Source organism: Tamandua tetradactyla, chromosome 8, assembly GCF_023851605.1.
Source record: "Tamandua tetradactyla isolate mTamTet1 chromosome 8, mTamTet1.pri, whole genome shotgun sequence".
NCBI classification, from domain to species: domain Eukaryota; kingdom Metazoa; phylum Chordata; class Mammalia; order Pilosa; family Myrmecophagidae; genus Tamandua; species Tamandua tetradactyla.
This window is the reverse complement of record NC_135334.1, coordinates 83,914,591-83,940,428: the sequence shown is the minus strand read 5'-3', so window position 1 is coordinate 83,940,428 and position 25,838 is coordinate 83,914,591. Positions and strand designations below refer to the sequence as shown.

Sequence of the window (25,838 nt, the reverse complement as noted above, 5' to 3'; positions counted from 1 at the left end):
TGGATTCTTTAAACTCACTCAATATATTTAAGGCAGTTGATTTATATTAGTTAAAATATATGAGCTTCAATGATTGTTCTTTGACAATTCCCTTTTTTCCTGTGAAAGGTGCATGCTTTTCTGTTTGTATGTTTTATAACTTTTGGCTGAGAACTGAACATTCTCAGTATTACTTTAGAAATCTAGTTTTCCCACTCCTCTGGGGTAGTTAGGGTCTCCTGTTGTTGTTGTTGAGGGCTGGGACCAATTTGTCACTTTTTCAAACTATTTTTCCTTTCAGAGAGTAGAAAAAGAGGAAAATAATACTGTACATACTGCTTCTTTAAGAGTCCTCTGTCACTTTTTCCTGGTGGTGAGTTGGAACAATGGTTGCCTTCTCAGACAGTCTACCAACTCTATCTGAAGCAGCTGATCAATACTAGTGATCAGACCACAATCCCCAGCTTCAGGAAGGCTAGGTCCTTATCGTTCATCCCAACACCAACAATATGCACCAGGATCCTGGGCTGCTATGTGGAAGAGGGGCCACATAGCCACTGCATGGAGTGTGAAATTCATCGATACTAACTGCCATTTACCAGCTTCTTCCTCCAGGTCTCCCTGGATGCTGCACAATGTTGCACTCCAGACTTTCAAACTAAGTGATTCAGGAAGTTCCTACCAGATCAAGTTGTTTTGGCTTCTTACTCCACATTCCCACAACCCTCTTTTTAGCTGCTTAATTTTTTAATGAAGGTACTCTGAGGTTTTAGTTCTAATAAATGTTAGCAATAAACCCAGCGAATACTAGAAAACATACCTCTTCTAATAATTAGTGTAGTAGCAATATGTATACCATTGTTAAGAAAGCAATGTGCCAAGCATTATGTCAAGTGTCAAGGATTCTAGCATTTAATCCTCACAACCTACTACTGAAACACATCTGATTACACCAACTTAAAAGATACAGTAATGGTAGAGCCATCCTTTTTCTCTCCCCTATGAAAAATCGCTCTCCCTTACATGAACTCAGTACCTTGCATCGAAAATCTCTATTACACAAAGAGTGAAGCCAAATGCAAATGATGGACTATAATTAATAATTTTTCATCAATTTTAAGAAATTTACCACACTAACGCAAAACATTAATAACAGGTAAACCGGTATGTTTGGGGATATATGGATATATGGATATTGTATACTTTCTGCATGATATTTTCGTGAACCTATAAACTGCTCTAACAGAAAAACAACAACAAAAATTTTATTATACCTAGTACTACTATTTGGTGGTGTAATTATTTTCCCACTAGACTAGAAAACTAGAAGTTAACACGATCATTCATCTTTGTGTTTTTGGTGATGAACACATGCAGAATGAACAAACCTTTACTTATTGGATACTATATCCCTGGAATTGTTCTAGGTATCAGAGATATAGTTGGAATTTTGTGTAGCTCAGTCCAGTAGAAAGATAAGGAAGTCCTTCTACGAACAAATGAAATAAAAATCAAGAAAACAAGCTAAGTTCTATGATATTTTCTTTACCTGTTTCATCATCATCTTCAGCTTCATCATCATCATCACTGTCATTCTCATGTTCTGCATGGCAGGCATATGCTCTTTTTAATCCATTAAATAAAAGTATAAAAGCTGGCAAAATCTGTCCAGAAACCTGATTTAAAACTTGTGGTATTTGTTCCATATCAATAAGAGCACAGAGACCCAGAACACACATTTTTCTGTCATGAAGACTTAAAAAAAAAGAGAGAGAGAAAAAAGATTATTTCTACTTTCTCTTTTGTAATCAGTAGAATTCAACAGAAAATTATAGTAACCAAGGATCCAATTTATGTCACTTACCCCAGGAAACAATCAACATCATTAAGCCACTGTGTAATAAAATGATTTGTAACCGATTCAACATTATTAGGGAAGCGAAGATTTTCTAAAGTATTGAGCAGTAGGTGTGGATTATAATACAAAGCTGCAATGGCAACCTGCAGGCACATTGTTCGAAGTTCACTTGTCTTAACTTCTCTAGTCAGTCTCTCTAGAGCTGCTTCAACGAATAAGGGAATGCACTGTAAAAAAAGACCATAAAATATTCTGAAACTGTAATTAACAGCATTCTATCTACCCTACCAATATAACTCAAGTAATCCTTTAGCCCCACATTAAAGGTTTGGATAGCTTTTATCTTAGTCTCAAAAGAGGTATTTTATTGGGAAATGTCAGTGTAGAAAAAGTAAAGTCTTCAGTAAGATATTACAGCCTCACCACAATATGAATCATGGAATCATAATATTCCTACTGAAACTGACCACGGAAATTTAATTTTCAAAAGCTATTTTACTGCAAATTGACAACATGGCAAGCCATACTACAACCTATGTCTCGCAACATACTACAAAAAAATCTTAAGCCAAAGTTTACCTTTTAATGACACGTAGTCATAAAACTCACCAGTCATTTTTCCATACATATCATAGCACATATGATCATTATTATATTTTGGTTTGCTCCCACTTTGCCCCCTCCAAAAGTAAAGGGGTTAGGATTTCCTATTTGAATCTTCAAATATGAATCATTAATACTTAGGCCTTCCTGACCTGATCAATGCCACGCCCTTTGCACTGTAGAATGATGACCTCTAACAATTTTGCTGCATGACACTCTGCATCTTCTCCTGCAACTCCTGTCAGAACCTGATCAACATGGAACATAAAATTGTAATGAAGCTTCCATAAAACCTCTAAAGCAGAAAAACCCATCTCTTCCCCACACAGTGTAGAAGCTGAGACTCTTTCCTAAAATATTCTAATTCATAGGAATGCTAATATCATAGATATTTAGAGTTTCTGCCTATCTATCATATTCCAACATTCTAGTAGTTCAGTACACTTGATCAATGCCATTCTGACTCATGGTGTACTGACTACTCACTTCTTATGCTGCATAAACAGGAAATAAAGAACACGGAATTGATGTGCTAGTTAGTGCCGAAAGACTGTTTAAGTGAACAGAGTAGTGTTCTGAAATGCGAATGTAGATAGTATAGATGAGCCCCGATGTCCCCAGGGTATTAACATAAAAAGCATAATTGTCAATATATAATCAATAACGGAACTAGATGATTATGGTATAACAGAATGTGTGCAGAAGAGAAGAACGTCAAAGATGACTAGCACAATAGACCAGGGGTTGAGAATATGAAGACTGTTGAGTGCCTTTCATTCAAACTATCATAAAATTGTTTCCTGTATTGTTTCTTAAATAAAAGGGGCTCCACATAAAACTTGTCATACAAAACCATTTCGGGAGAAGTAGGATAGATTAAAAAAAAAAGCAGATAATTCAGTTGCCTTGCAGTTAAGAATTAACTGATATGTTACCTACGCACTCCCCACCCTCTCAAAAGAATACTGATATAGATGCAGAAGAGCCTAGAGTGTAAAAACAACATAGTTCTTGTTACATGAAACTCCAATTCAACTTTTCCTCCCAAAGTGTAGGCCGAGTATTTTTGATTTTTAAAAAACCAAACCCTCAAATATTACTGTTGCTACTTTCTAAATCATTACTGTACACCCTCATTTTGTAAGGTCTGTCTTTATATAACACATCTTAATCATTCCAGTTTCCTTAAAAAAACTTTCAAATACATCCTTCATCCTTTCATTTTTACAATTCCAAAGAAGTAGGTGAAGGAAAACTCTAAGAGGTCTAGCAATTAAGAATACTTAATGCCAACGAAATGTCAGACTGCAGAGGGAAGAGAAATACTTGTCAAACCATTTTCGTGGCATCCAGGGATCAAAGCTCTCTCTCTTTTTTTAACTGAAAGCTTTTTTTAGTTTATGACTTGTAAAGCTCTTAAGTCTTTCAGACCCACATAATGTTTGCTACAATGTGGTATCGTACACCACATATATTTCCATAATTTCAAACATTTTATACCAAAAGCACCATAAAATACTTTGATATTATCTAAGAATTACTTACCTTTTTGCACATGCTGTATTTCATTTCAAGATACTTGGTATCAGACAAAAGTGTGTCTGTATCAACTGTTACATAATTATGCAGCAGGGGCATCATATCTGTATTAATAAAAAGCATCAGTTATATAGCTGTTCTAATACAAATACTTTATTCTTTATTTCCCAAAATGTTTTCATAGACAAAAGCAAATCTTTGACATCACTTTTAAAGTCTTGTTCACTTATAATACATACAGACACCTATTATTAAAGTGAATTCTTCTGTATTTAATAGTTATGCACTAAGATTATATCCACATGCAAACACACATTTATATCTATATGGAGATAAAGATACTGATTGACTTAGGGGCAGGGGAATGAGTGTTACAGGCTATAAATAAAAAACAATAACTCAAACGAAAAACTAAATTAAAATATATACCAGACCCCCTGTCTACGTGGGACATGACTACCAGGGGTGTGGATCTTCCTGGCAACGTGGGACAGAAATCCCAGAATGAGCTGAGATTCAGCATCAAGGGATTGAGAAAAACTCTAGAATGAGCTGAGACCCAGCATCAAGGGATTGAGAAAACCTTGACCAAAAGGGGGAAGAGTGAAATGAGACAAAGTGTCAATGGCTGAGAGATTCCAAACAGAGTTAAGAGTTTATCCTGGAGGTTATTCTTATGCATTAAGTAGATATCACCTTGTTATCCAAGATGTAATGGAGAGGCTAGAGGGAACTGTCTGAAACTGTAGAGCTGTGTTCCAGTAGCCATGTTTCTTGAAGATGATTGTATAATGATATAACTGTCACAATGTGACTGTGTGATTGTGAAAACCTTGTGTCTGATGTTCCTTTTATCTACCCTTGTCAACAGATGAGAGGAACATATGGAATAAAAATAAATAATAGGGGGAACAAATGTTAAAATAGATTTAGTTTGAAATGCTAGTGATCAATGAAAGGGATCAGTAAGGGTATGGCGTGTAAAAATTTTTTTTTTCTTTTTGTTATATTTTTCTGTTGTCTTTTATTTCTTTCTTCTGAATTGATGCTCATGTTCTAGGAAATGATCATGATGATAAATATGCAACTATGTGATGATATTGTGAATTGCTGAGCGTATGTGTTGGGAATGTTTATGTTTCTTGCAATTTTTTTCAATTAATAAAATATTAAAAAAAATAAAATAAAATAAAATATATACCAGAAATCAATGCCATGAACCTTCCTGGAATATAAATTGCTATCATGATAATGAATCTAAACCATGAAGCAGTTGGAATAATTTAAAAAGCATATAGGATCAAATGATGTGCTAAAAGTTATTCAAAATGGAAAAGTCATATTTCTACACTCTTACTTACCTGTAAAGTAATCAAAGCCATCTTGCTGAAAGACCTCAAATACAAGGGGTAGTAGTTGCCACATCTGTGGAGATACTTGCTGACATGTCAAACTATGTGCTAAAGAGAAGATCTCCTCATAGAATTCTAAAAGGGAACACCACATCATTAGGACAATGCTTGTTGATATGAAACTGCAGAAAATTCTTAACACAATCAGAAGTATATACCTAACACATGCTGTTGTAAAACAGTACCAATGACCTGTAAGCAGATTCCTTCAAGCTGCTGGGTTATCTAAAAGAAAAGAAAAAAAAAAACGTAAGAATTGAAGTACACAGAATGAAATTACTAAAGTAATGAAAATGTAATTCACTGTACTTAAATACAAAGCCAGTATTGTTAAACTGTTTTAAATCTTTATTTTGAAATGACCTGTATATTATAAATTTGTGAGCCAAACTGAGATTGAAATGTAATGAAGTAACATTACAATGAGACACATCGCTTAGTTACTTAAAAGGGAAAAATAACTTTCAGGAAAAATGCAAGCACTATCAAAAAAAAAAAAGATCCACACACCACTCTGAAGACAGCTATATATAGTCCATGTGTAAATATTAATTAATTCAGTCTAGATATAAGTGAAAAGTTATTATGTCAGTAACTGGGGAAAAACTATCCTGTCCATTCCCTCCGATTATAATTCAGAATACAAAAATATTTTCCTAAAAAGGCAACTTGCAGATAATCTGAAAATATACACTATATATGGTAAATAGATAATATATTTATTACCAGTATTAAAATCTTCCTAGGAATTATAAAATACCAAATTCAGGAGAATAGTTACTTCTGGGGAAGGAGGGAAGGGAAATGAGATTAGGACGTGATAGAGAGGGGACTTCAATTGTCTTGTAAAACAGTTTAAGGCAAATAAAGTAAGATGGTGGTTAAAAGGTACTGGTTATAGTTTCCTATTTACTTATTTTTGTTTGGTTTGAAATATTTCATTAAAAAGAAAATCCATGATTTTTTTAGTTTACCTTTCCAAAAGACAAAAGGAAAAGAAGAAAAACCGGAAAACTGTATTCATAGGTATTGCCACACCTCTGGACTTGAGAAGGAAAACCTTTGAGCAACCCAAAAACCCTGAGTCCCAAACATGAAGAGATGTTGAAACAAATACCTGCTTTCTAATTCTTCTACTAATATTCTGGACATTAAGGTGTTTATGAAATTATTAATCTTTTCAAAAGTAACTAACTTAAAAGGAAGAGATGTTTACTTGGTGCAAAATTTAATATTTGTTACAACACTAATGTAACTTGTACAGTCAGTTTATTCAAACACTGTAATTACATGGAATCTTGTATAGGGAGTGAGATTTTGTTGGTTTGTAAGGTTGGCGTAATGCCCTAATACGTTGTAGGGTAATACGTGCACAGAAAAAAAAGCATTTGCAAAGTCCCCTTGGGGAACTGGGGAGAAATGAGGAAATATTTAACTTCCCCATCTGGGGAAGATCTGATATTTTTGCAAGCATTGGGGACTACCAATTTAATAGGCTGATTCCTCAATTCTGGGGCTTGCCCTTATGAAACTTATTCCTGCAGAGGAGAAGCTAAGGTTACTTATAATGATGCCTAAGAGTCAAACTCAAAGAACCTCTTTTGTTGCTCAGATGCGGTCTCTCTCTCTAAGGCAACTTGGCAGATAAACTCACTGCCCCATGGGACATGACTCCTGGAGGTGTAAATCTCCCTGGCAACATGGGATTGAGAATGACTTCTTGACCAAAAAGGAGAGAAATGAAACAAAACCGAGATTTAAGAGTTGAGGTAATTTTGGAGGTTATTCTTATGCATTATGTAAATAACCCTTTTTAGTTTTTAGTGGATTAGAATACCTAGAAAGAAACAACTGAAACTGTTCAAGTGTATTCCTGTAGCCTTGATTTGTAACTATATAGCTCTTACAGTGGAACCGTATGATTGTAAAAACCTTGTGACTGACGCTTTTTCCAGTGTATGGACAGATAAGTAAAAAAATAAGGACAAAGCAAAAATAAATAATAGCAGAGGATAAGGGACATGAAATGTTTTGGGTGTTATTTTTCATTTTTATATTTGTTTTTACTATTAAATGTATTTTTTTAATAATGAAAATGTGCAAAAATTGAAGTGATAAATGCATGATTATGTGATACTGTGATTGACTGTACACTTTAGATGATTAAAGGATATGAGAGTATATCACAAAATTGCATTTAAAAAGTGAATTAACTTAAATATTACAAAATTAAGGCAGAGAGTTATATATTTAAAACCTGTACAACAACAGATCATTTTCTTACCTCTTTATGATCTTCAACTACACTAAGAAGCGTGTCAATCGTATTCAGAATTCCCATAGCAGTAACTGCTTTGTCATCACTTCCTTCTTCATCAGGCCCAGTTTGGATTACTTGGTTAAATGTCATTGCCTAGATTCAAAAAAATATATCTTATATTTGCCATTAAAGCAGTAAAAACATGTTTTGGTCTAAAACTTTTAAGTTTTACAAGTTCTCATTAAGATAAACATAAATCAATTTCTCCAAATATAGATTGATAATTTAAAAAGATTAGACTCTGTGATCAAATGGTCCTGGCTCTGTCACTGTGGGTGAATTTAAACAAATTACCTGACCTGTTTCTTGGTATGTCATTTGAGGACTTCAGAGATATGATGAGAATTAAATAAGGAGAGACACAGTGAGTGATTAGTATTATGCATATTTTCATTAATATTACTGGGTAATATTTGACAATGCCCAAATCAAACATTTAGTCATCAAGTTGATTTGTCTTTGGTAAAATTAAATTGATTTGCTTTGAAACAAACATCTGAAGTGTCATAACCAGTAATATTATCTTAATGTATTATAAATGCAATATACAGTGAACGGATGTTACTCTATTCAAATGTCTTTACCTGCATCAAAATCAGCTGTTAATATATTTTTACACAAACCTCTTTTTACCTTTAACTCATAAAACACAGCAAGTAACAGAAATTAGATGGAATATAAATCGCATCAAACAAATCACTGTAAAGAATTATCCTAGGCATTTTTTCATACTTTCCATTACCCATAATTTACATTGCTAATTCTCAGCTATTTAAAGCTCGGTGCAAATATTATGTCCATCACTAATCATCAAAATTGAGAGAAATTATAGTAATTAAAAGCTAATTATTTTATAACTATTTTATAAGTATTAAAGAATTTTCATCTAGATAAATATGTAACTATCATCTGCTACTTCAACTTTAGGTTGATCCAAATTACTCCATGAAACTTCAAAGCAGTCATAAAATGCAGTATGAGATAGAAGTTGAGAACATGGACAATGAAGGCAAACAACAGAGGTGTGAATTTCAACCCCACAAATTACTTTCCTCAGCATGTTAATGAACCTTTCTGTGTCCCAGAGAATAACGAGGCACAGGAATAATTCTTACATAGGATTGTGTGAAGACTGAATAGTAGTACCTGCTATACAGTAAGCGCTGTGAAAAAATACACAATAAGTCTGGCAAGCAAGCAACTTGTGGAAACATCTGACTAAATCACTGGTTCAAATCAACATACCAAATGTTGCGTCATTTCTACTGCAATAGGAGTAACTTCTTCACTATATTCGCAGATCATTTTCTGAATTACATTCGTAAGATCATCATTTTCTGTTTCTCTTATAATATGAAGAAGAGCTTGCATTACGGGTCTAATAAATGGTGTGATGTATTCCTTAGCTGTCAGAAAAAAAGAAAAACAGTTGAACAGCTAAGAAGGCCAAAACAGCCACATTTTAAAACCTGAGATATCACCCCCCCAAAAAGTAAAAAAGAAATAATTTCACATATAAAGGAAGACAAGGTATCAGACAATGAGAATTGTCTCATACAATTAAGTGTAAAGACATTCTACTATTTTTGACATAGAAGTCCTTTACCTTTTTCTTGATTGCTGATCAACACCTGAAGTGCAATCGCAGCTTCCACTTTCACAGGCATTTCCCTATCATCAATCAGACATCTTCTGGTAAGTTCTAAAGCTGTTTGTAGGTTCTGGTCACTTTTGAACTTCACTTCGCAAAAATAGTGAAGGACCCAGCAAGCCTTTTCAAAAATATGCAGTAATTTACTAAAGATAGCTTACATTAAATCCCTCCATGTTACATTTCTATTCCCAAAGCTCCATGTAAGGAAGTTTGGAGGCTGGCCAGTGGTGGATGTATCCAGAGACAACACTAGACCAGTACTATGCTCCCAAGTTACTCTTTGGCTGCATGACATTTGCGTGGATAGCAATATCTGAATGTAAAACACAGACAGAAACCACTACCAGACATAGATGAAAACTATGCACACGTTAAAGCAGCCATTTAAAAATTTACACAAAACAAGTCTTAAATGAAATACAGCTTTTAAAGTGAACTTAAAAGTTTCAGTATAAAGGTCCATATAAACAAGTCATTCATACATTACAATATGGAAAAACATAAACTAATGCAGCTTTAAAACATACCCTTGCTCTCATGTAGCCTAGTTCACTGCTGAAGAGGGGGAATACATGATTCTGCAGCATGTATTCCATCTGATCTTTGTAGATCTTTTTCTGTGAATATAAATATTTTAAAAATAAAACTACAATCATTTCAAATTCCAAACAAATAAACCAGTGTTAAAAATGACTGATGTCACAACATTTATTATGAGCCTAAATCCAGGATACACAACCAATCCTCTCACTCTAGAACACTGACATCAAAAAACATTGAATGCATGTTTACATATTTCTCTATGTGATTAGAAAGTAATTATGCCACACCTTAGTAGCAACTGTATTTGAGTATAGCAGGGTTCTTCCTCCTACCATACATAATTTTTATAATGGAAAAAAAAACTTTCTGTAAAGTTTTTAACCGAACATAATTTTTAAAAAAATACTATTTTCGAGGTTATATATCAAATATCTAAAAAGATATTCTCAAAAATCTAAAAGCAGTGTATTTTTTCAATGATAACATGATGCTTTTAGGAGGTGCTTGTTGTGTTGCACATCCCAACATTAAAAACTTACAAATAATCATAAATTGAGAAGACTAAAGAAACAAGAAAATGTAATGTGTGATCCTGAATTGGAACATGCTCCAGAAAAAAAAGACATTAGTGGGAAATTTTGGGAAATCTGAAAAAGGCCTGTACATTAGTTAATAGTATTATATCAACATTAATTTCCTGATTTTGATCATTGTGCCATGGCTATGTAAGATATTAACAAAAAGGGAAGATGGGTAAAAATTAAGGGGAAATTTTTAAATTGGCAATTTTCCTAACAGCAAGTTGAAAACCATTTCAAAATAAAATTTAAATTTAAAAACTGATAATATATCTGAATGTACCAAAAAAACTCACTCAAGAGCCCCAGCCAGGTATAGTAACAGATTGTCTTTAATTTATACCTTATAAATTTAAGAGATGAGCGGTGGAAAGGTATAGAAAAAGTTGAAAAGCACATACCAAAAAACTCAGTCAGTGATGACCTCTATGGAGCAATGTTTGTGGCAGTGGAAAGGTGCCATGACAATATTTACTTAAACTTTTACCATTTATAAACTTGGAAATGAAAACAAACCTCAGATCTTATCTATAATGAACAAGTGTACAATGTGAACAATTACGATTTGCTTTCTAAATATAAACCGAACCCAATCAGCCATTATTTTACTACCAGATTTGCAAAATACTTCTGTCACAAAAGCATGATGTTCTGAAGGCCGTAAATGAATGCATCATGTTTACTAATTTTTTAAAAGGTCATTCTTTTAAGTTTAAAAACACTTTACAACTCTCCTGCAAGAGGAAAAGAAAAACCTTTGGCACAAGCAACAGAAGAAAATATAGATAAACTGGACATTATCAAACTATAAATATTTTGAAATTCAAAGGACATCATGAAAATCTGATAAAGCTCTAGTATCTAGAATATATAACAACTCTTTATAAAAAGACAAATATGGGCCAAGAATCTGAATACATATCCCCCCAAAAACATACATTTAACGGCAAATAAACATATTAGCCAGAGGGAAATGCATATAAAAATCACTTCACACCCACTAGGTTAGCTATCAAAAAATTAAAACATGTCCATGAAAAGCTTGTACATAAGCGTTTTTAAGAGCATTACTATAATAGTGGAAACAACCGACATCAACCAATAAATGGATAAATACAAAATGGTACATTCATACAATGGAATATCATGTATCAATTAAAAAAGAAGTACTGATACATATTACAACGTGGATAAACCTTGAAAATATGCTGTGTGAAAGAAGCCAGCCACAAAGGACCACAGTTTAGATGACTCCATTAATAATGAAATATTCAAAATAATCTACACAAAGTAGATAAATTGTTACCTAGGTCTGGGTGGTTTGTAAGGAAATGGGGAGTGGGCTGGTTTGAAAGGATGTATGTCCCCTAGAAAAGTCATGTTTTAATCTAAATTCTATTTCATAAAGGCAGAATGATCCCTACTCAATCCTGTATGCTTGAAACTGTAATCAGATCATCTGCCCGGAGATGTGATTTAATCAAGAGTGGTTGTTAAACGGGGTTAGGTGGCGACATGTATCCACCCATTTGGGCAGGTCTTGGTAAGTTGCTGGAGTCCTGCAAAAGAGGAAACATTTTAGAGAATAGTAGATTTGGAGACAGCAAAAATGCTGCAGTACCATGAAGCAGAGAGTCCATGAACCAGTGACCTTTGGAGATGAAGAAGGAAAACACCTCCCAGGGAGCTTCATGAAACCAGAAGCCAGGAGAGAAAGCTAGCAGATGACGCCGTGTTTGCCATGTGCCCTTCCAGCCCTGACTGTGTTTGCCATGTTCCTTCTCACTTGAGAGAGAGACCCTGAACTTCATCGGCCTTCTTGAATCAAGGTATCGTTCCCTGGATGCCTCTGATTGGACATTTCTATAGACTTGTTTAATTGGGACATTTTCTCAGCCTTAGAACTGTAAACTAGCAACTCATTAAATACCCCCCCTTAAAAGTCATTCCATTTCTGGTATATTGCATCCCGGCAGCTAGCAAACTAGAACAGATTTTGGTACCTGAGGAGTGGGGTGCTGCTGCTGCTGTGGTTTGCAAATACCAAACATGTTGAAATGGCTTTTTAAATGGATAAGGGAAAGAATCTGGAGAAGCTGTGAGAAGCTTGATAGAAAAGGCCTAGAATGCTTTGCAGAGATTGTTGGTAGAAATGTAGACTCTAAAGATATGACTGACCAGGCTTTAGACAGAGATGAGGCACGTGCTATTGTAGACCGGAAGGAAAGCAAGCCTTGTTTTAAAACAGCAGATAATCAGGCAAAACTGACTGGCTTTGGCTGGAAGGCAGATTTTAAAAGCCATGAACTTGGATATTTAGCATTAGAGATCTCCAAATTAAATGTGGAAAGTGCAGCCTGGTTTCTCCTCACAGCTTACAGTGAAATGTGACAGGAAAGAGATAAGCCGACAATTGAACTCTTGGGTACAAAGAAACCAGAAGCTGATGTTCTGGAGAATTCTGGGCTTCCTTGGAAGGGAGACCCCAGAGAATAGTGCTCGATGTGAGAACTTGACCAAATGTGAAACCAGTCAGCCATTTCAGAGAAAGCCAGGATTGGACATGGAGTTATCCAGGAAGGATTTGTGTAAACTCCTTATGTCTGATGGGCATGGTCCAAGGCTACTGCATAGAAAGCCAGTGAGAGTGCTGTGGGACATGTATAAACAGAGCCACCGCCAGTCTGGACTGGGGGATTCAGAGAAGGGACACACTGGAGGAAAAATAACTTCAGAGGCAAAACCATGGAGGCTGAGGTCTGAAGTCAAGAAGCCTCGGGCCAGGAGAGCAGACCCACCCAAGCCCATGAAGAGGGTGAGTTTGACCCGAAGGCAGAGGATGGGTCTTCCACCTGGTTGCAGTGGAAGAGTCATGCCACCTCAGGCCCTGGAGAGGGTGAAGCACATTCCCGGGGTTTGGGGAGAGCCTGGCTGCCACCACATGGAGGGGTGAGCATGTGCCCCGGAAATGGCAGAGAGCCTGGGTGCAGCCCCAATGCTTGGAGAGGGGAGAGCCGAGAAAAAGGTGATCTCCCCAGTGTCCTCCAAGATTGCATTTGGAGAGAGGCAGGCTTCTGTGTAGGTCTTTGGAACAGGTGGGACTGCTGCTTTCAGAAGCCCTGATCAGACTCTGAAACCTAGTGGACTTGGCCTACCGGTTTTTTGAAACTGTATGGGTCCTGTGACCCCAGTGTTCCTTCCTTCCTATAGAAATGTGTACATGCATCCTATGAATGTTTCTCCTTTGTATGTTGGCAGCAAATAACTTGTTATGAGTTTTCAAAAGTCCAAAGCCAGAGCATGCTTATAATGAATGAACTTTGAGGTTTTGTATTGGTTTTAACCTTGCATTGTATTTGTAATGTTACTGAAATGGTTTAAGGTTCTCTGATATTGTTATGGGATGAATGCATTTTGTGTATGGGGAAAACATGTCTTTCTTTAGGGTCCAGAGGGTGGAATGTGCTGGTTTGAAAGGATGTATGTCCCCTAGAAAAGCCATGTTTTAATCTAAATCCCATATCATAAAGGCAGAATGATCCCTACTCAATACTGTATGTTTGAAACTGTAATCAGATCATCTCCCTGGAGATGTGATTTAATCAAGAGTGTCTGTTAAGCTGGATTAGGTGATGACATGTCTCCACCCATTTGGGTGGATCTTGGTAAATTTCTGGAGTCCTATAAAAGAGGAAACATTTTGGAGAATAAGAGATTCTGAGAAAGCAGAGAATGATGCAGCTACGAGAAGAGTCCACCAGCCAGTGACCTTTGGAGATGAAGAAGGAAAATGCCTCCCGGGGAGCTTCATGAACCAGAAGCCATGAGAGAAAGTTAGGAGATGACGCCGTGTTCACCATGTGCCCTTCCAGTTGAGAGAGGAACCCTGACCGTGTTCACATGTGCCATTCCAGATGAGAGAGAAACTCTGTGTTCACCATGTGCTCTTCTCACTTGAGAGAGAAACCCTGAACTTCATCAGCCTTCTTGAACCAAGGTATCTTTCCCTGGATACCTCTGATTGGACATTTCTATGGACTTGCTTAAATTGGGACATTTTCTCAGCCTTAGAATTATAAACTAGCAACTGATTTAAACTGTCCCTTTTAGAAGTCATTCTGTTTCTGGTATATTGCATTCCGGCAGCTAGCAAACTAAACAGGGAGTAACTGGTATGGGGTTACTTCTGGACGACTGAAATGTTTTAGAAATAAATAGTGGTAATGATTGCACAACTCTATGAATATACTGAGAACCAGTGAATTGTACTCTTCTTGCATGCACATATACAAATACACAAAAGAAATAATACCTTTAGAAGTATTTCAGCTAAAGAGCCAATCATATGCAGGGCTCCATCTTTTTTTCGAGGATCAGCATTTGCTTCTGTAAGAATCTGGTAACAAAATCCCATAGTCTTTTGTAATACCTACATCAAAAGAAAAAAAATGATAATCAGGAATCATAACAAACCACACACACAAAAAATCAATAATAAAATGACATACAACTGACAATAAAATCTGACAGTATATTTGAACAAATTTTAAATAATACAGCAATAATTACATTCAGAATAACATACGAAAATCAGTATACATTAAATAACTTACCTCTTTTCTCTTACTACAAGCTGTAAACAAAAGTGTCTGGGCAGCAGTGGTAGGAGAAATAAAATCCTCAAACACATCTGGAGAACAAATTCAAAATTAAGACAGAAAACAACAATTTTAACTTCTCTAAAACAGTCTAATGTTATCTAATTTACAAACGATGCTCTCTAAAAAGTAAGGTACTTAGGTTTTTACTAATCTTTACATTATGAAAATGAATCCAGATCTCCATATAACTTTGCACAATTCTTCATCTCTTTTCTACACAGAAACTTTAGCCAAATTACAGTTCCTTAGTTCCTTTCAGAGATTCCATGCAACTAGCTTCTAGCATGCATCTTTCTCAATTCCCATATATAGATGACTGACAGGGATCCAAATATATAGCTTAGTCTCAGTGTAATGTTGAACTTCTAACAGCTTTAGTTTGTGCCAGAAGCATAATCTTAACTTAGTAAAACTAATGTACATGTGTCTGCTAAAAACAAAAATTATCATTATAAGTACTCTAAGGAATAGACCCAAAAAGATTTAAACAACGGATAAAATATATTGAACAAAGAAGTTTTTCAGTACCAAAGCTCAGTCAGGTCTTAATACCCACTAGATTTGTTATACATATCCAGTCTCAATCTTTTCACCTACTTATGTTTTGTTTCTAAAAAGTAGAAGTTTCTTACCAAATTTCATTCTTATATATTCATAAGGGTCCTCTTGCCAAAGTTCTTCATCAGCATCTGTATAGCACATCAATGGAAAAATAACATCTTGGATAATGCCCTGCAATTTAAAAGTGAAGCAAAAACTTCAAGTCAGTCTTCAATAAAATATTACTAATTGCTTAAAACCTCCAAATTGAAAACAAAAGTAATCCTAAAATATGTATTTTAAAGTTAATTACCGAAACTTCAGTTAAGCATTGTTAATGTCAACATATTTTCAGACCGAAGATCAGACTAAATATTCTTACCCTCTCTACAACTAGTAATTAAGAAATAAAGTATTCTGAGGCAGTAAAGTTTAGTTCCTCAAATCCGATATCTCCAAAAAAAAAAAATTCCTTATAGAAAAAGCAGATAAGCCAATTATCCTGGGGAAAAAAATCTGCTGAAACAAAGTCCTTTGGTTACTTCAAACTAAATGAGTAAACTGTAAACTAATTATAACCAAAGAATAAGGGCTTAAATGCAAATGCTAAGGTAACACTTTTAAATTAAAATTAATATTCACGAAACACCTATCAGAACTTTACGTGAGGGTATTATATCTCATCTTTCTTCTATACTCTCAAAACAACTGTCAGAATTAGGCTAATACAATAACTTAAAAAAAAAGCAATATTTTTTCAAACTTTATGGCAGTTAATGTTGCTTTTATTACTATCTGCTAGAAAAATGTTATTTCAAATAGAAAATTATTACTTGTATGTGAGGTTTCAGATTCTTCCAGGTGAGTGCATGGGAAACTCCTTGGTTAATATAATTTAATGTCTGTTGTAAAACTCGAGGTGCCATGTATTGCTTCTCCTTGTACTGATATAACACCTTCAATAAAACCTTTGAAAAATAATTTCAATCAAAACTCAGTTTAAATAGAAATTTTAATAACTTACATGCAAGCCATCAAAACCATCTGACATACGTAATGCTCACGTCATCCCCTGAAATTAACAACTACATTTTTTTCATAAAGAAAATAATTTTTTAAATAAACTTATTTCCAAAGCACTTAAACAATAAACAACTTGCAGCAGTATTATGTGAAAGGACTAGTTTCAGATTAAGCACAAAGAGAAGAGAGAATATATTACCCATTGAACACAGAACCATATCTTGAGACAGCCTTTCTTATTAAAATCATCTTCTAGGAAATCCACACCCAAACCATCCATCTACCTATTTAACGCCTGTCAAGAGATCTAATTCTACACGTTACTGCAGCACAGCAATGCTCATTGTAGTCTACAGACTTCTGGCGGACTGCAAGATCCTTTTAGTCTGTGAGGGAAAAACTATTTGCATAATAATGCTAAGACAAAGTTATCTGTCTTTTTACTGTATTGACATTTAACTAATGATATAAAAGTAATGGTGGTAAAACTTCTAAACTGTACTAGCTAGCAGTCACATACTCGCAGAACAAGTTTTACTTAAGAATGTCCTTAATGAACCAGAAAGAAAATTATTAAATGAGAAGCATACTTTCACAGCACTTAGCTGCTTGCCAAGTTACAATGTTTGGAAGACAAGCACTTGTGCAACTGTTGAGTCACTTTTTTTAAAAAAAATTGAGTCACTTTTTCCATGAAACTATTATATACTTGAAAGAACAACTGACAAAATATGTTATGAGACTTGCGCATATGGACAGATCATTTTCTCAAAAATGAACAAAACGAACATGGTACTTCAAGGAAAATAAATGACAATATTTGTACTGATGTTAAAATTGGAGCTTGTAAGCAAAAACTAAAATTCTGGAATATGTGGACTCTCCATCCTGAGACTGATATTAATGGATATGATTAAAAAAAAAATGAACATACATACACAATCAACAGCTAATAACTTCATAACATTTATTAAACATGGTATGTGCATGCAAACAGCCACAGCCTCACAGGGTATATTATTATGCCCACTTTACAGGTGAATATATTTTACCAGAAACCTTTTACCAATGTATAGCCACTTGTACTTCCTGTACCCTCTCCACTGTTCTCCACTGCTCTGAATTTTGCTGATTTAAACCCAGCCTCCTGCCCATCGCCTCAAAAATTTTTTTCAATTAATTTTAAACTTTAAGAAACAGTTATTTGTCAAATTTTGTTGTGTTATCAAGGAATTCTCACAATTATCAGAACAGTCTATCAAAACATTCTGTGAAGGTAAATTTTCTTCATTTATATCAACTCAAGACAAACTACAACAGACTGAATGCCTAAGTAGGAAAGTATGCAGCTGCTTTCTCCTAAGTCAGACATCAAACAGTGCAAAAATGTATAACAAACAATGCCACTCATACTGGTAAAAATTCTGGAAAATAGTTATTTTTCCTAAAAACTATGTTTTCTATAGTAACACATAATGATTTTGTTATTTTTAAATGGATTAATGTTGATAAAATTCATTATAATTTCTATTATGGAAAATATTATTAGATATAACTTATACAAATGAAATCCTATTAGGGTCCTGTGCTGGTTTAAAAGGATGTATGCCCCCTAGAAAAGCCATGTTTTAATCAAAATCCCATTTCATAAAGGTAGAATAATCCCTATTCAATACTGTATGTTTGAAACTGTAATCAGATCATCTCCCCATATGATGTGATTTAGTCAAGAGTGGTAGCTAAACTGGATTAGGTGACATGTCACCCATTTGGGTGCATCTTGATTGGTTTATTGGAGTCCTATAAAAGAGGAAACGTTTTGGAGAATGGGAGATTCAGAAAGAGCAGCACCACAAAGCACAGAGTCCACGAGCCAGCGACTTTTGGAGATGAAGAAGGAAAACACCTCCAGGGGAGCTTCATGAAACCAAAAGCCAGGAGAGAAAGCTAGCAGATGATGCTGTGTTTGCCATGTGCCCTTCCACTTGAGAAAGAAACCGTGAACTTCATTGGCCTTCTTGAACCAAGGTATCTTTCCCTGGATGCTTTTGATTGGACATTTCTATAGACTTGTCTTAATTGGGACATTTTCTCAGCCTTAAAACTGTAAACTAGCAACTTATTAAATTCCCCTTTTTAAAAGCCATCCCGTCTCTGGTATATTGCATTCTGGCAGCTAGCAAACTAGAACAGGTCCATAATAAAATAAAAGTGTAAGGAAGTCCTGAGACTAAAAGATACTGAAGACTTTCATAGGGTTTAAATGTGCAATGTTTAGATGCCAAAGAAAATAAAAATAAATGAGAGAAATTAACTTAATAATGATATGTTTCTGTTTTAAACACTATCAGACTTACTTGCTGGACACCAACAGCAAATGCCTTCAGAAATACTTCGGCAAATTCATTATATTCCTTGGAAACATTGCCAGGGCTTCCATACCTAAAGAAAATAAAAATGCCCACTGATTCCTCATAATACTTCATACCAGAACCAGTAAAAGCAAAAGCTTAAGAACACATATATGTCCTCATATATGGAGAGGCGCTTACCTTTCAAATAGCCTTGCTAATATATGTAAAGCCCACTTCTTACATTTCCACCATGGTAACTCAGGTCTATCATCTTCTTCAACTTGAAGTGTTTCCTATAAAGAGACATTAATCTGAAGTTAGTAAGATATGTCATTCAGTACTGTTGCAATCTAGGAGGAACAGCATGAGGTGAGACCAAGAAAGTAAATGCTCCTCCAATGTCAGCCTTTCACAATAAAAGGCTAGACACATAATAATATTTATTGAAATCTAAGAGGAACCCTCACTGTTTGGTTAACAAAGGATATGTTTTTTAAAATTCTTATAGAGTTGAACTGAAACATTTATTGGTCAAATCTATACATGCTTTTAATCAAGATCCAAATAATATAAAGGCCTTGACTATGACAGGTTAGTCAAAAACAGCAGAGTTCATAATGAAAGGGCACTGGAAAGTCCATTCAGGGAATCTAGTCTCAGAAATATGAAAACAAATGCACAAATATGTATGCATGAAAATATCCATTCCAATAATAATTGTAACAGCAAAAATGCCAAGAACCTAAACATTCATTAATAAGGAATGGTCAAATTATGGAACATCCTCAACAGACTACTTTTTAACCATTATTAGAATGAGTTGGATCATTACTATTAATTTAAGACATTTATGACATTTTTTTAAGCTATGATGAGGAAACTAATAAGAATGTGGAACAACCGAAACTCTCACATATTGCCAGAAAGAGCAATGGTACAACCACTTTGGAGATCATTTTGGAAGTTATTTAATAAAGTTAAATATATATTTATCCTATGACCCAAAATTCCATTCCATGGTATTTACTCAAAAGAAATGAAAATGTGTTCATTCACAAAAAGGGTCACATAGAATGTGCATAATAACTTTATCCATAAGAACCAAAACCCAGAAACCACTCAGATGTCCATCAACGTGTAAATGTAAGTTGCAGCGTATCCATACAATGAGATACTACCCAACAATAAAAAGGAGTAACTATTACATACATCGTGGAGAAGTAGCATGTTACATCAAGCAAAACCCTGGTGTTACAAATGAGAACAGTGATGACAAGGATGAATGACTAGATAGAATAAGGCACGAGTGAGCATTCTGGGCTGGGTGCACATAACTGTCAAAGCTCACTGAACTGTTTATTTCTAACCCATGCATATCACAATATTTAAATGATACCACAAAAAGATGAAGAATATGTATATAAGACTTTAAAAAAAGTTTTATTTAATACCTGTTTAATATGTACAAAAAAACTTACATCAAACTAGTTTCCTACGGAGTGGAAGAAATATTTCATTCATTTCTTCAGCACAAAAAAATTTTTAAGCAGTAACTACAAATCAGAAGGATAGCTTTCTAGCTTCACTCACACTCACATTGCTACTATCATTATTACTTAACCTTTCCATGTCTAAGTTTTTGTGTTTGTTTGTTTTTACATGGGCAGGCACTGGGAATCAAACCTGGGTCTCCGGCATGACAGGCTTCGAGAACTCTGCCTGCTGAGCCACTCCACATCTAAGTTTAAAATAAAATTCAGAGGGATTTTCTTTTTGAGGATTAAATAAAACAAGATATGTAATGCATTCAAGTACATTCAGTACTCAGAACCTGTCAATTCCTCTTATAATGGGTACACTGTTTCAATTTTGGATGATGAGTGTGTTTTTGGTGATAGATGATATTAATGGTAGGGCAACATTTTAAAGTGGCCACCGAATTATCCACTTTAAAACAGTTAAATGGCACATTTTGTTATATGTTATCAAAATAAAAAGAACACAAAAAGTGGCAATGATTAAAAGTAAATCATCTATTCTTGAAGATCACTGTATAATGATATAGCTTTTGCAATGTAACTGTGCTTGTGAAAACCTTGTTTAATGCTCCTTTTATCTACGGTATGGACAGATGAGTAGAAAAAAAGGATTGTAAATAAATAAATAATGGGGGAACAAATGTTAAAACAGGGTAGATTGAAATAACTAGTAATCAATGATAGGGAGTGGTAAGGGGTATAGAAAAACCTAGGGGAGACAATGGTTAAAATATATTAGGTAGATGGAAATGCTAATGGTCAATGAGAGGGAGGAGTAAGGGGTATGGTATGTATGAGTCTTTTCTTTTTATTTCTTTTTCTGGAGTGATGCAAATGTTCTAAGAAATGATCATGGTGATGAATATACAACTATGTGATGATATTGTGAGCCATTATACACCAAGTATGGAATGTTCCTATGTTAAGAATGTTCATGTCTATATGTTGTTTTTGTTTTGTCAATAAAAATAAAAAATAAAAAATAAATCATCTAGTGATCTATTTATAAAGTGCTAAGTAACAAAGTCCTGATTTTATATGGTACAGGAAAAAAAAAATCCAGCTCTGGGCTCTTAGTTAAGAACTGAGAAGAAACAGAAGAATTAGGATTAGAGTTATATAATCAATTAAATAATATATTAATCAATCCATCACTATTTCTCACTTAGATTAGGCACATATGCAAACAATGAAATGGTATCTCTGTAATCAGATAAATATGCACTACAAATTATAAAAGTTCATAAATATTTTTATAGGAAATATTATTTATTACCCCCAAAAGATAGTATTTTAAATGATCTTTTTAGCAATATATAAGAGTATATGGAAACTTACATTAGGCACATCCCTGTTCACAACAGTCTTCAAAATTTCTATCCATTCAGTCAGGTTCTGTTGGTTTATCAGTTCCAGTGGTAGTGTATACTAAATTAAAATCCAGAATCAGTATTTAAAAATCCTTACCAAAAACACTCCAGTTTCTTTCACTCTTCATAACACCTACAAAAAGTGACTCATTCAATCCACATTTTCTTTTAGATTTGGACGGTTATCTCCATTAGTGAAAACCGGCAGTGACAGTGGGCATCCTTGTCTTGTTTCCATCTTTTAAGGAATGTTCATTATTTTCACTTTAAGTTATGGTATTTATGTAAATTTCTAGTGAATATCTTTTAATTATATTTCTATTTAAGAATTCTAAGAATTTCTAAAGCAGGAATGGTTGTTAAACTTTATCAAATGCTTTATCTGGCACCCATGAAGATTTTACAGGTCTCTTTTAATGTGATTAAGAACTAATCACAAAAGCTGATTCTATAATACAGATCCATTTTTATATTCCTGGGATAAATCATATCAATATACTATTTAGAATTTTAAAATATCTGTTTTCACAAGTGAGACAGGGGTCTATGAGTTGGGAAGAAGGTATATTTTATTTTGCCCTAGAACAGTTTACAAAAGAATTATTATTTTAATTTAAAAGTTCTGATCTTACACTTACAAAGTAATTATATAAGGAGCTAATAGGGTGGCATTAAAGTGCCTTTAGAATAAAACTAGGAGATAACAATAGATAGCCTTTAAAGATCTAGCAAAGACATAAAATTCAACCTAACAATCAAGCTAGCTACAATCTTAGTGGAAATGAAGCCAAAGGTCACAAAAGTAGAGATTTTTTTTTTTAAGTAAGTAATGCTATAACCTGAACCAAAGGTCACAGTAGATGAGACCAATCCTTTTAAGGCTAAATATCACATAAAGAACCAGAATTTGAATCCTGATCAAATTCTGTCAATTGATAAGCAATTACATTCCACATTTCCTTAGAGGATATACTTTATCCCCATGAAGAATTAGAATATATAGAAATGACGGAAAATAAATCAAGTCCACATTACTATTTTTGTGTTAAGTTTAGGAATAGCTTTTGTAATTGTTGGGACAATATGTATATTTGGCATATCAAATCATGCATTAGATTTAAACTATAATCAAACTGATTTTCAGAGTCATGAATTCTTAAGGTAAAATAAGAAAATTTTATTAATACTATGTGGTGTTGGATGATTTGAGACAACATGAGACTGACCATTTACAGTTTAAAATTTATTAGTTGTTTAGATATTGGGGGGAAGTTGTGCTTGTTTAGCTTTTTTTTTTTGGTACGGGCAGGCAACAGGAATCAAACCCGGGTCTCTAGCATGGCAGGCAAGCATTCTGCCACTGAGCCACCACTGCACTACTGCCCCTGTTTAGCTTTTAATGTGCTTATACTTTGGCCAATTTCTATTTTCCTAGCAAATCATTCACTTAATATAGATTACAAAAAATAGTTATTATTCAAATGCTAAAATTCTGTTAATTTTTCATGTGGCAAATGGAAGACTTTTAATATATAAAAATACTTTACAAAAATTACCTGAACAAGGGCATAGAAGATCTTGAATATTTGTTTCTGGATAAGAACAGATTGATCAGACTGATCAGAGAGAAGCTGAATAAAACGATCCTTTAGAACTGGCAGGAAATGCTGCATTGCTGCTACCAATGGACTCCGTTCCTCTGGTTTCTTGTACCTTTAGGTAGGAATACAAACTAATTCTGTAAGAATTCATGTCTCAATTATATATATATATTAAAACTACCTCTCTCGGTTCAAAAAAATAGAAGCAATTTCATAGCCAACTTTTTATTGGAAAACCACAAACAACAGCCGCTTCAGAAAAACCTCAAGTAATAACAGAATGTTATCCAACATATACTGAACAATTACCATGAGCTCAACATTCTTCAAGACATCTATTAGTATCTGAACTTTTTTTTTCCTTTTGAGGAAACTGAGGCACAGAGAGGTAAAATATCTTTCCAAATACTACGCATCTAGGTATGAACATTTACATAGGAAATCGGCCTCCAGAGCCTGCCCTCTTATAAGCACTACACGATACAGTATGTAATTGTAAATGTTGATACAAGTGAGGAGCTACAATTCCTTGACTTTTTAACAGTAACAGCTACTGAATAAGCAAAATTCATTATATATTACTATGCTTATATAATTTAAACACCACCACCATTAAAGGAAAATTGACAACTTTAAAGCAGAAAATATTCTTTTTCTCATTTATACATTTGCAGTCAGTATTCACATATTTTATAGCAGATAAAATAAAAAAATAATATGTAGTACATTTTGCTCCAAGAATTGTGGATAAGGTTTCACTGAGCTGCTCGCGACATTTCTACTTATGGATTTCTAAGCATTTTAACTCCTAAACAATAAAATTGACAAAGGTCTACTGGTTTTAAAAATTAAATCAATAGGTAAGAACTATGAAAAAGCAATTCCAGCTTCCATTATTAATGATTCAGGGTGGGCCACAGTGGCTCAGCAGGCAGAGTTCTCGCCTGCCATGCTGGAGACCCGAGTTTGATTTCCAATGCCTACTCATGAAAAATAAAATTCAATAGGCAGAGTAGTTTTGTACAACATAGACTAGTGGTTATGGAGTCATTATTTTAAAAGCCACAACTTCTCTTTTTAAAATAGATGATTATTTAAAACTGCTTCAAATTCACTTTCCCTACCAGGTCTCAATTTTATCTTCTGGTAGTCTCCTTCAAGAGGGGAAATGTATTTAAGAATTGAGTTATCTGAGCACATTTTAAGAAGGTAAAGGAAGACTCTCTTAAAAAGCTAAATTCTTCATTGCATTGATATTTCTTGTTAGTCTCTAGTATATCAGAACAGCTAGAAGGAAATACCTGAAACTGTGGAACTACACCCATACAACACTTTGAAATTTGCTCAAAAACTACTTGTTAAACTGCATTTTGAAATTTTATCACTTTTCTGCCTATGTTATACTTCACAATTTAAAAAATGTTTTTAAAAGTTAGATTCTTGTTCCCTGCTGTGTAAAAGGAGAACCAAAGTGAACTGACAATGAAAAAACCAAGAGAAATAGTCACACTAATAATGACCTTAAGACTATTAACACAATTGATAGATCTTTTAAATATTTTAATATGCTATGAAATTATACCTAACAGACATTTTAAAAGTTTGTCTGTACCCATGAGTCAATAATAATAATTTATACAAAAAAGCTGCTTGCACTCTCCAGTCTGATTATATAAACTACAATGTGCTTTATTATTTTGACTCTCTGATGCTATAATACTAAGACTTTGGTTAGCTGAATATGAAACAAATCCTATCAGTTGTCAATCTAAGCTAATGGGTATGAAAGTAGTTTATGATACCAAATTACTAGCTCTTAAGACCCAAGAGCCCCAGACAGTTCTGGAAAGCATAAAAAATGTGATAATAATAAAATTCTACTACCACAAGGATACAGTTTGCCAAACTGGTAAGACATGCTTAAAAAACAACAACAAAAAACCTTCAGTGGTTCTTCACTATCTAAAAAAATCAAATCCAAATTCTCCCGATTTACTAGTCCAAAATTGTCCCAACTTCTCCACAGAAATTATCCATACCATTGAGTGGTTTCCTTTCTACCCAAAAGACCAAGTGTCTCGATTCCACCTCTGTACCTCTCTTTCTTTGTTCACACTATTCCGTACGTTCTCCTTCATGTGACATGCCTTCCTCTTCAAATCCTTCTGTGTTCCTTCAACTGACAAGCATTTCCTGAGGAACTATGCTTCTGAAGGCAACCACAACTTTCAATTTCTCCATTTTCACAGAAATGCTTCAGTCCAC

At 34.3% G+C, this 25,838-nt stretch overlaps 1 protein-coding gene and 1 non-coding gene across 2 annotated transcripts in view; both read right to left on the bottom strand.

The window, feature by feature from the left end:
- The window catches only part of IPO7 (importin 7), a 57,032-nt gene that overhangs the window by 10,679 nt on the left and 20,515 nt on the right, over nucleotides 1-25,838 (bottom strand). Inside the window, exons 5-22 of the mRNA XM_077113957.1 lie at nucleotides 23,529-23,685; nucleotides 21,941-22,030; nucleotides 19,263-19,357; nucleotides 19,068-19,152; nucleotides 16,521-16,655; nucleotides 15,780-15,879; nucleotides 15,100-15,176; nucleotides 14,799-14,915; nucleotides 9,893-9,982; nucleotides 9,318-9,483; nucleotides 8,957-9,117; nucleotides 7,676-7,804; nucleotides 5,550-5,616; nucleotides 5,341-5,466; nucleotides 3,986-4,083; nucleotides 2,593-2,688; nucleotides 1,844-2,064; nucleotides 1,529-1,734 (exon numbers count right to left, since the gene is read on the bottom strand). Coding sequence (XP_076970072.1) covers nucleotides 1,529-1,734; nucleotides 1,844-2,064; nucleotides 2,593-2,688; nucleotides 3,986-4,083; nucleotides 5,341-5,466; nucleotides 5,550-5,616; nucleotides 7,676-7,804; nucleotides 8,957-9,117; nucleotides 9,318-9,483; nucleotides 9,893-9,982; nucleotides 14,799-14,915; nucleotides 15,100-15,176; nucleotides 15,780-15,879; nucleotides 16,521-16,655; nucleotides 19,068-19,152; nucleotides 19,263-19,357; nucleotides 21,941-22,030; nucleotides 23,529-23,685 — 2,216 coding nt within the window. The remainder of the gene's footprint in view (nucleotides 1-1,528; nucleotides 1,735-1,843; nucleotides 2,065-2,592; nucleotides 2,689-3,985; nucleotides 4,084-5,340; nucleotides 5,467-5,549; nucleotides 5,617-7,675; nucleotides 7,805-8,956; nucleotides 9,118-9,317; nucleotides 9,484-9,892; nucleotides 9,983-14,798; nucleotides 14,916-15,099; nucleotides 15,177-15,779; nucleotides 15,880-16,520; nucleotides 16,656-19,067; nucleotides 19,153-19,262; nucleotides 19,358-21,940; nucleotides 22,031-23,528; nucleotides 23,686-25,838) is intronic.
- LOC143645408 (small nucleolar RNA SNORA23) lies at nucleotides 9,562-9,743 on the bottom strand. Its single transcript, XR_013157117.1, has one exon. It is a non-coding gene; the product is annotated as a small nucleolar RNA SNORA23 (small nucleolar RNA).